The sequence below is a fragment of the Sander lucioperca genome, chromosome 4, assembly GCF_008315115.2.
Source record: "Sander lucioperca isolate FBNREF2018 chromosome 4, SLUC_FBN_1.2, whole genome shotgun sequence".
NCBI classification, from domain to species: Eukaryota; Metazoa; Chordata; class Actinopteri; order Perciformes; family Percidae; genus Sander; species Sander lucioperca.
This window is the reverse complement of record NC_050176.1, coordinates 43257107-43268657: the sequence shown is the minus strand read 5'-3', so window position 1 is coordinate 43268657 and position 11551 is coordinate 43257107. Positions and strand designations below refer to the sequence as shown.

At 40.1% G+C, this 11551-nt stretch overlaps 1 protein-coding gene across 3 annotated transcripts in view; it reads left to right on the top strand.

Moving 5' to 3' along the window:
• The first annotated feature begins 6796 nt into the window (after positions 1-6796).
• Positions 6797-11551, top strand: part of si:ch211-207j7.2 — an 8943-nt gene continuing 4188 nt past the window's right edge. For 2 of the 3 annotated variants that reach the window (XM_036000192.1, XM_036000190.1), the window contains exons 1-2: positions 6797-7007; positions 9676-11551. The exon at positions 9676-11551 is cut by the window's right edge and continues 705 nt beyond it. In XM_036000192.1, coding sequence (XP_035856085.1) covers positions 9742-11551 — 1810 coding nt within the window. In that variant the 5' untranslated portion in view covers positions 6797-7007; positions 9676-9741. The remainder of the gene's footprint in view (positions 7008-9675) is intronic. The other variant, XM_036000191.1, reaches the window with a different exon arrangement.

The following is an 11551-nucleotide window of genomic DNA, read 5'->3' as shown; positions in this document are numbered from 1 at the left end:
ATCTAAGAAAATTAGAAACACAAAAAGAACGATTTTATTATATTAATAACACGTAGAACACAGTGAACCCGCAACACTGCAGAGTTAAAAGAGCCAATAAGTAAACCTCTAGTGTAAACACTCAAAAGTCATAGTACTCAAAACATTATTTCATTTCACAATCACAGAATTTACAAGTGAAAGAGGGACTCTGCTCTCTGGTATTTTCTGTATTGTGAAACTAGAGGTTTCTAAGACAACTATAAAGCAGCCAGATCTCTTTACCGGTCACATTCTCCATTGAACACAACAGTGTTACTGACAGAGGTTTCCCAGCGACCGCCTTCAAAAAACACAATATGTTTTTTGCTGTGGGCACCACTGTTCTCCTGTGCCTGATGTCTGTGAGCCATTCAGCTCCTCTGGTCTGTGAAGTCTTGGTCCGGCCTTTGGATCAACTGGATTTTCGTCATTTGGAGGGAAGACGGGCTATGGTTGCAGCCAGTCTGAGTCATCTACCACTCATGGAGCGATTGAGAAGCAGAGAAAGTGCCACTGCTGACTTCTCCAGCATCACCTCCAGTGAAACCAACATCTCCTTGAGTCGCAGCATCCGTTTAGATAACAAGTGCCACTATGTATCATACAACATCTCCCTGGAGGGCAGCCGCTTCACCTATGACGATGGCAACGTCACCACAACCTTCATCTATACATCCTGTCATGACTGCATACTATTGAGCTTTGATGTTGAGTCTGGGAAGCGGCAGCACTTTTACCTGTTCAGCAGGAGGAGACAGCTGGAGCAGAAGGAGATGGAGGAGTTCAGAGCTCAGGTGGAGTGTCTGAACATGCCTCCACCTGCTGTGATGGATCCTACCAAGGAGCTTTGTCCACAAGAGACGGCCGGTGATCCAGCAGCCAACTGAAGAGGAAACAGAGGCACAGAAGAACTAAAAGACATTTAAAAGAGAATTAGTCACACAGTTTTAATAAATAGTACGTCAAAATCAGTGATGATACTATTTTGCCTTTTAACTGATCTGTAACTTGAATTAAATTTATTTTCATGATGCAACCTTTTTTTGAGACTGTTTGCTTGTTTGAGTCTGAGTTTGTTATTTGAAACAATTGACCACATTTTGTGACACAAAGAGAAATATACAGTATATGCAATTCAGTGTCCGCTTAAGTGGCAACATTATATTTAAAAAGAACATATTTGAACATGGCATGCTCAATGATAAATTACATTTTAAAGAACATTTTAAAATGTTGTTTGTATTGAACGTAACTGAAAACAAATTCTCTGTATCAGCAGGGGTTTCACGGGCAGTTTTCAAGGATTGTAAAACGTGATTTGATATTCAGTTTTACAAATTTGAACCACCACCACCATCAAAGAGCTTTACATACAAAGGGATCACAATCTCCAAGGCTGCACATAGTGTCACCACAGTCTAAAATTTCAGCATCCTGACTTGATCAGCAAGTTCTAAATAAATTGTAATTTTTGATAGTGATGCATTGTATAAAGCATGTGACCACATGGCCTTGTTAGTGGATTTTCACCAGGCGTAGGGCTACCTATACCTATAGCTTGCTGAGTCAATAAATGTTTGGTTGAGAGAGAGTGACACCGCTGTCTTAATAAGGGTCAGTGTAGCACACTGTTGGCAAATGGGGATAATATGGTGTGGTTCAGGGATTTAAAGTTCTCAACAGACAGTCTCAAAGAGCTCCCTCTGATTTTGTCAAAAATCTATTTCAATGTGATAAGAAAGAAAACTTGCCATGAAGACTTTAAAATGAAATCTGTTAAATTAAAATTAAGTTAAACTTATCTCTAGTCTCATTTAGTTTGAAGCCACTTTAATCATTTTAATAATGAAATTGATTTGTGCAAACACGATTGTGAGTTTCTATATTCAAAAGTTTTAATTATGTCTATTTGCATGTCAGGTATGCAAAGTAGAGATGGGATTTGATGGTCCTTTATTTTTGTCTTCCTCAGGCTTGGATGTTTTCATCACATAAACTGCTTAAAAAGTAATTTGAAAAAGTAAAATGTAAAAACAGCACAATTTTTTATTTTTATTAACAATTTGTGCCTAAGAGTCAACCAACAATACCACAGGCATGGTGGTAAGAGGTAGGAGAGGGCCAACCAGTGTTAATATTTAATAGTCACACAGTACACAAACCATTCCTTCATTTCACAACCAGAGAATCCACACATGGAAAAGGGGACTCTGCTCTTTGGCATTGGTAGCATTGTGAAACTGGAGGTCTCTAAAACAATTGTAAAAAACCAGCCTGGCCTTCTAACCAGACTAAATTCAATTTGACAGCGTTGCTTGCAGACAATACAATAGACAGCAGACAGTTCTTCATAATACAAAGACATGTTTGCTGTGTACGCCATCACTCCCCTCTGCTTGGTGTCTGTGAGCCATTCAGCTCCTCTGGGTTGTGAAGTCTTGGTCCAGCCTTTGGATCGACTGGATCCTCGTCATTTGGAGGGCAGATAGGCTTTAGCTGCAGCCAGTCTGAGTGATCCAGCACATCTAGAGTTCTTCAAACATAGAAACAGCTCTCGCATTATAACATTAAAATTAAAATGTACATGTGTAAAATCCACTCCTCTCAAAAGTCTATCTAAACTCATTCCAACATTTCTTTTAGTGAGGGAAGAACAGAAAGTCCTTGAATGTTACTGACAGAATCCCAGAGTAAACTCTTCTTGTATTTAAAATGAACAAAATAGAAGAAATAAGATATTGATTATATCCCTGAATAAAGCCAAAACAATTAATAGATTTATCGATAACTTTAATTTTTCAATTACTCAAACAGAAAATAATCAGCTAATAATAATTTAAGCTAAAATGCCCCAGTATTTACCTGTTCCAGCTTCCAAAATGTGAGTATCTTCTGGATTTTGTATTTTTCAATGACAGTAAACTGAATATTTTGGGGCTTTGGACTGTTGGTCAGACAAACCAAACAATTTAAAGATGTCATCCTGGCGTTTTTCACTATTCTGACATGTTGTAGATGTAGATTAATCAATTTATCAAGAAACTAATTTGTACATTAATTGATAATGAAAATAATGGTTAGTTGTAGCCCAAAACTTGATGAATACATAACTAAATACTTACTTATAGCTATGTGTGTATCTCTCTAACCTTGTCTAACCTAGGCAAGTGATTGCATGTTAGACCAATGGAGTTATTCCAATGCAAAGAATGATCATTCCCAAATTAATCAAACTTTCTTTCATTACACAATAATGGATTGTACAGCTGGATAATGGATGATGTTTTCCTGCAAACCTGTAGTTTTTTGATGCAAGTTGTACTATAAAACCAGCTCCACGCTTGATGAGACAAATACATAAAGGGAGGAGTGAAGAGGGGATATCTTTACAAAGCATTATGATTTCAACATACAGAGATATGTTTACTGAGGGTGAAATCTTTCTCCTCTGCCTGGTGTCTGTGACCCGTTCAGCTCCTCTGGGTTGTGAAGTCTTGGTCCGGCCTTTGGATCAACTTGATCCTCATCATTTGGAGGGCAGATGGGCTTTAGTTGCAGACAGTCTGAGCACACCCATACTAGAAAATCCTACAGGCAGCATGACCGTGTACTTCTCCAATTCCAGTGAAACCTCTGTCTACTCCTACATCCAGGGCAATCGTTTAGATGACCAGTGCTTTTATCTGTTTTACAATTTCTCAATAGAAAGCAGCACTTTCACCCATAATCTGGACGATTTCTTCAATCTCACCGGGTCCTTCCTGTATACATCCTGTCCAGACTGTCTCGTGATTCGCTGGGTTCTGGAGAGAGAGACGAGGGCGTCAGTAGACTTCTACCTGTTCAGCAGGAGGAGGCGGCTGGACAGAAGGAGATGGAGGAGTTCAGAGCTCAGGTTGAGTGTCTGAACATGCCTCCACCTGCTGTGATGGATCCTACTAAGGAGCTTTGTCCAAAACAGACCACCAGTGATCCAGCAGCTCAAACTGATGCAAAGACAGAGGTACAAAAGGCCTAAGAGACTTTGATTAATTAACTAATGATATTTGGCGACATAGTGTAAATGACATTGCACTACAGTGTTGTATGTCAATGACAGGAGGTTGAGCAGTATGCATTATCAGGTTGCATTTGTTGTTCATTAACTTTCATTGGAAGTGTATTTTTTATTTTTGGCAAACTTGCCAGGAATGTCGGATTTTTGCATTAGAGCACTTAAAGAATAAACTCAGTATTTTGGGAAATGCACTTATTTGCTTTCTTACTGAGAGTTTGCTGAGAAGATCCCTTCTCATTTAGAGGAATACAGTTTGCCAAAATGTTTAACTTTTGCTTTAAACAATAAATAGTTTCAATCATTATGGTAAATTGCATTATGAATAATACTTTTTAATGCAATACATTTTGACTTGTCACTGTAAAAGCACATGATGGCTAAAGTCCATTTAGCTGCCTTAGTTTTAGGGTCCTGGTATCGTGCATGCTGACTGACTGTCACACTGTCACATGACACTTCAGTGAACAGAGCTATGGTTATTGTTATTAGTAACACCTGTGCTTTTACTGCTATAGCCAAAATGTCTGCTGTTAAAAATGCCTATTGTAGCTAAGAACATTCACTGGACACATACCATTTCTGTGAGTAATTTATACCTAAATGTAATAGAGAATAAAATCACACAGTGTTTTCTCCCATATAAGTGGACGAAATGTAATGTTTAGGTGACAGGGTTGCAAACTGGAGGAGTCTTTTCTCTTTGTCATTTAAATGTTTTAACCACATACCATTGGAGTGTCTACAGATCCACACTAATCGTGATTTTTCTTTAATGCACCAGTGTTTAAAAAAGTCTTTTAATAATAATATGCACGTATCTTTAACAAACCTCTCTCCAAAGTCTTTATATTAGCTCACCTCCCATTTTCTTCTAAGTAGAGGATAACAGAAAATCCTTGAATGTTATCAACAGTATCATAGAGTTCATTGCCTGAAGTGACATGCATGTTGTCTTTTTATCTCTAGATTCAACAAATATCTTGGTTTTGAACTTGACTATACTGTACATAAATACTGGACGCATGGTTGCATGTTGCCTAATAGTACAACTAGTAATCAAACTTTCTTTCATTGCACAATAATGGACTCAACAGTAACTGTAGATAACGGGTCATGAACCTGTACTGTGTAGCAAGACTGGACTCTGGATTCTTAATGCAAGTTGTACTATAAAACTGGACAAGTGTTCTTCATCAAGCTCCACTCTATAGGTGAGAAATTACAACTGGGACCACAGATTAAAAGGTGAATAGAAGATATCAACACAGAATCAGTATAATTTCAACATGTTTGCTATTTTTGCTACCTTTCTCCTCTGCTTGATGTCTGTGAGCCGTTCAGCTCCTCTGGTCTGTGAAAAATTGGTCCAGCCTTTGAATCAGCTGGATCCTCATTATTTGGAGGGCAGATGGGCTTTAGTTGCAGGCAGTCTCAACAATCTGCCCGCCATGGAGGCCCTGAGACTAAGAGACAGCATCACTATGTACATCTCCAACTCCAGTGAAACGTCCAACTTCTCTTATACCCAAATCAACCGCTTTGGTGATCAATGCCAGTACCTGCACTACAAACTCTTGGTAAAGGGCAGCACCTTCACCTTTGATGTGGGGAATCGCTTCGAGCTCAACGGGACTTTACTCTATACGTCCTGTCCAGACTGTGTCGTGATGCGGTGGATTGTGAAGTCAAACAAGAGGCAATCTGAAGACTTGTACCTGCTGAGCAGAAGGAGGGAGGTGGAGGAGAAGGAGTTGGAGGAGTTCAAGGCTCAGCTGAATTGTTATCAGCTGCCTACACCTGTTGTTAAGGATCATACCAAGGAGCTTTGTCCACAATTACCCGAGAGCCGACCAGCAGTTCAGATTGAAGAGAAAACAGAGGAATAAAAGGCATGAGGGACTTTGGCACATTGGTACATGATATTCAGTCACAGTATGGAAAGAATAGGACAGTATGAATGAATGAATGAATGAATGAATGAATGAATGAACGAATGAATGAATGCAATGAATATTTTTCATCATGGAGAGATGTCGCCCTAAATCAGCCCTTGCCAATACAGAATGACATGATGGGATTTATTTTGTTTGAATGTCTATTTCTGTGTTGTCATTTGGCAGACATATCCCTGAGGTAATGCAGCAGACAGTTTAAACAATCAGTGTTTTTTTTTTCTGTTACCAATACATGGACACTTGCATGCTTGTAATTAATGCACATTAACTCTCGATGGAAATGAAATTGTTATTTTTGGCAACCTTCTCAGGAATTTTAGATTCAACTTCTGCATTCATGGGTCAAAGGATAGAGGGTGTTGTATGTCCTTTGAGGCAAATTTGTGAATTGTGATTTAGGCTATATGAATAAAATTGACTTGAAAAAAAAATAGATGTATTTATCAGAGGGCTGTAAATTGCATCTTTTCTGTGATTTATACCAAAATGTAATGTAAAGAAAATGTCACACTGTTTGTTTTTCCCCCAGATATAAGAGGACAAAATTAAAGCGTGTAGTGATGTATGATGTATGATTATCCCTCTGGTACATTCTGTATTCAATTACATTGTATAATAATTCATGTGTGTTGCTCACTAATTGGATTAGTACTATACATTTTCAAATCTACAACAATACGGTAAGCCTCAAGCACACGTGTTAGGTCATGCACACATGCCCAGTCTTGAGTATGTGTTGGTGAATGTTTACAAGTGTGAGAATGGAATGCAAATGTGGGCGTGCACAATCGGTGTCCAGAGGGTGTTAGTGTGCACAAGGGAGGAGATTCAGGCAAGCGAGCTGTAGAGCTGTGAGAAAAGAGATTCCTTTTGTGTTGATTAAACATCAGTGACATGAAACAAGAAACAAGTGTGCATTCTCAGAAATGAGTAATTTGTCATTGGAGGGCATCTTCAAAGCATTTTGTTAACAGGTATGTGCAAATATATAGTCCTTTATTCTGGAATTTACTCTGCTTTTGTTGAATTTTAAATGTTCATACACATACATCCTTTATATTCCAATCAGGTAAAGAATTACTACAATAGAACTGTGGTGATTCCAAACAGCCAGGTATGTAGAGTTCAGATTATCCTGGTGTTACCTTTTGCCACAATGACTAAAGCATATCAAAGTAATTGTAAAATGTGCAAAGAACCATGTCAGCAACCATTAGAGAGCAGAAGAACGAACTCTAATTAGGGATAAAGTTGGCTGCAATTATTTAAATTCATTTGCATTTTTGTCAAATTTCCTCAGATCATGAACTACTACTACTACTACTACTACTTAGGACACTGCTAACCCCAAAAAAAGGGCAGATATATTTTTTGTGTGCTATATTTTCTTTTGATAAAATGAGCCCCCTTTGTGGATAATGAGCAAAACATAAGTCTGTTATGTAATGGAGTTTTAATCCGCAATCTCTTGCAACTTCCCTTACCCAAAAAGAGAGTTGGAGAACCTTTAGTTAAATTCTGCCAGCTGTCTCTGAGCATCTTGGAAAATAAAACAGAACAGCATGTCATATTAGATACAGTATATAATGCAGTTAGTTTGTTGAAGCAAATGCACATAAGAGAAATATCTCATTAGGAAATTCCAGAGTTTATACCCAGAGAAGTCAGATTACATTAACATACCACAATATCAATGAGGGGATTGTTTCACTGCTGTAGCGTTGCAGGATCATTGTATTAATTCAGTTAAGCTTGTTAAAGCTGGGGTAGGCAAAAAACCTGCCAGTATTATGAACTGCAGCTCCCCCCTCTCTGTCCTCAGCCACTCCCTTAATACAATGACCTGTATGAGTACTAGTCATTCATTACAATCATCCCCATCATCATTGTGATACTGATGCCATTATATAGCATCAACTCTATGAGAATAATCGTCCTGTTTTACAAAGCCCTTTAAGATGACATACTGTCATTCGAGGCTCTAGCTAGCTACCGAAACATGAACTTGAATTGGCCGCAGCAACTTTTAGCAACATTTTCTCTCCATCTCTGAAACGCTTCACTTTCACTGAAATGACCAGATACTTTCTATGTCTGGAATCTGTAAAGGTGCAGTATGCATAAAACTTAATCAATGATCGAGTCTCATTTAGACACAGGGATAACTTTGTGGCAATGCAAACTATCCCATTCCCCCTCCCACTCATCCCATGAGAAAACAGCCAGTCTGACAGCAGCCAGGGTACATTTCCTAATGGGTACTGAAAAAAGTCAGTAGCACATTCAGTTCAGAGTCCACTCTAATAAGCTGTTTGGTCATCATGTAGACATAGAACAATATACTCACATTTTTAAATATATGGTGAAGTGATAGCAACACAATTTTACCAATGACAGCCCAAATACAGTGATGGTATGCAGCTTGTGAGTGGTTCCCAAAACTAACCATTGTTGTTTGCAAACAGTGTCTGTCATAACTCTCATGACTCACTGCTCTCATCCTAATTAACTCACATTAGGCCATGTTGTTCTGCCCTGGTGCCTACAGTACAGTACATGCTCTACCATAATTGTTATTACAGTGTTCCCGCTTCGTTCTGTCATGTCATGCTGTCCTTATTATCTCTACATGAAGAAGGGGCTGCACTGGAACTATCTATCTAACTATCTATCTATCTATTGTATCTGTCCATCTGTCCCAATTCATCATTAGAGACTAGTCATCCCCAGTGCTGTGATCTACATTCCCCTAATGATCAGTCACAGTGTTGTCCAGCCAAAGTGGCTTGGCAAGAATCAACATGAATGGGAATGGCAGTTTGTCAGGAGCCAGGCTGAAAGACAATGATGGAAGAGTTTTGAGTGTATGTGTAAGAAAGGTGTGTGTGTGTGTGTGTGTGTGTGTGTGTGTGTGTGTGTGTGTGTGTGTGTGTGTGTGTGTGTGTGTGTGTGTGTGTGTGTGTGATACTGAGCCATTCTCCATTCTGTAAGTAGATTAAAGAAAGGTGTGTTCAGCAGAAAACTGTATACGTTGCAGAGTGGAGTAGAGTAGCTAGCCAATCACAAAGTTACAAGCAGCCTGCCTGTCATACAATAAGAAGAGCACTCAGTATCTGCCATTAAAAAAGATACACACCGCACATCAACTGGATTGCTTTAATCTTGCACCAGCTATCATATACAATTCTTTGCACAAATACATACAGTAAAAGGGGAACAAGTTAAAGGAAAAATACATAAAGTGTAATATTAAGGTACTGGGCTACCACAAGCACTAGACAAGATGTAAAGCAATTGTTTGTATTATTCTTTATTTATTTTGTATTTTCAACATTTTCTTTAAAATATGCATTCCTTTCTACAAGGTGTAGCGTTGCAAGACTGAACAGGAGGTTGAATGTTTAATTTTTTTTTGTTTTGTTTAAAAATTTAAACAAAACACTTTGCATTTCAAAACTAAGCCACACTAAATGTCACAGTAAATAAGGTCTGATAATTCCCAGCGCGGTAATACTAAAGTGAGTCATTTCATCTGCTTTGAAATGATGGGGTGTAAAATGGGAGGCCATGTTTGTTGTTCAACTTCGTTAATCACTCTGTTGTTCCCCCTTTCCCTTTCTGTGTTCCTGTGCTTTCACTCAGACTGACTGGCTGGAGGCTGAACATCCTGACTGCTCCAAATAGTTTTACATCAGCAGACTTGTGACCATGGCAACAAAGCCCGTGGCCTGGCAGGAACAGGGTCCTGTCAACCCACTAGACGAGTGGGTCAATGACTTCTTGGTGCACGGTGAAGTGGGTGCAACCATAAGTCACTCCCATCACAACTCCTCACAACTGCGAGACAAAAAGGCTCCCAGAGCAGAACCTGAAGAGGACATAGACGCCCTGGATCCTGGAGCTCGAGACCAAACCCTCCAAGAGAACCAAACGCTCTCTATAACCGAAACAGTTGATGCAACCAAATCGGAAAATCAGGAATCAACGAGAATTAGTCTGTGCATCCCAAGGGAGACACAAGACATGGTGACAGACTTAGAACAAGTTGCCCAACTATCAGAAGCATTACAGGCTCAAGAGCAATCTGAAAAGTCTGTTGATTCATGTGAGGATGCTTTGCCACCTCCTCCTCCCCTCACTGCTTCATCAACAGAGGAATGCTTTGAGAAAGAGAGACTTTCCAGCTTAGAGGGGGAGGTGGCTGAGTGGATCAGTGATGCTGAGATCATGTCAGACCCAACAGAAGACATTGCGTCCCCTGATAGCCAGAGTAGTCAAGAATGGCAACCTCTTCTCACTGAGCCAGTAAATAGAGAGGTAGATTCATCCTGTGAGAAAATTAAGGGACATGATATGACAACAGAGAAGAATGGCATACAGCTGAACCTCTCACCAGATGGTTTTGACAACAGTAAACCTGAAAATAATATGTCAGGGGATGCAGCTGCTGGAATAAATTCAACTTCTCATCATTCTCCATCTGACAGAAACAACTCAGATGATGTATATACGGTTTGCTCTCCTCCTTTTGCTGATGAAAGTGAGGAAGAAGAGGAAGTGAGCATGAATATTATGTCTTGTCAGCAGCAATGGACTGCACTAGATATCAGAGGCAAGCCTTTCAAACCCTCATATTCTGCTGATATTTCAGTTTCCACTGAACAAGACCGAACCTCAACCCTGGCTGCAGTTCCCTCAGCCAAACAGCAGAAGGAGCTATTGTCCAAGAGACAAAGTGAACTTGCCCCCAGGGGAGCAAACCAGGAAGCTGCACAACAGGTGCTCGGCCAGAGCTTTTCACCTTTGTCTACCGTTGCCATGGAGCTGTCCAATCAGGGCGGGGCAGCTTCTCAAAGCTCTGGTTGTGTTGTAGCTGTGAGAAAACGGCACAGCAGGGCAGGGGAAAGGACAGAGGGAGAAAGCAAGCAAACAGGTAGAGAGGGAGGACAGAAAGAGAGAGAGAGTGGACTCGAAAGAAACAAGGCAGTTGGGCAGAAACACGGTGGAGGACTGTTGACATTTTTAAAAACAGTCCAAACACAAGAGGTAAAGACAAAAAAACACAGCTTTGTGTCTTCTAAACACACCAGGATGGAAAGTGACTCCTATGATGATAGCCAGAGTGACAGTGGAGTTTCAGCAGACTTCTCCCCATGCAGCACTTTGGAGGGTAACACCATCTCTACAGGCACTCCAGCAGCTGTACCCAAAGAGACTCCCATTGAGAGGGAGATCCGACGGGCTATAGAGCGTGAACACAGCCTGAGAAGGTCTAGAGGGCTTCCGAATCCACCCACTTCGCCAGAGTATGTAGACATCCCTTTAAGGAAAACTGTTCTCTGCCAGCCGATAAATGCTCAGTCTGAGAGGTGTCAAGGTAAAGACAGGCAGTTTGCAGGCAAGAAGATGCAGCATGAGATCCATGAGGAGGCCCAGAGGGAACAGGATCTGGTCAATCTTGGGAAAGTTCCAGGTTTCTATGACAAAGGCACTGTACGCCAAGTCAAGGAGAGGAAAC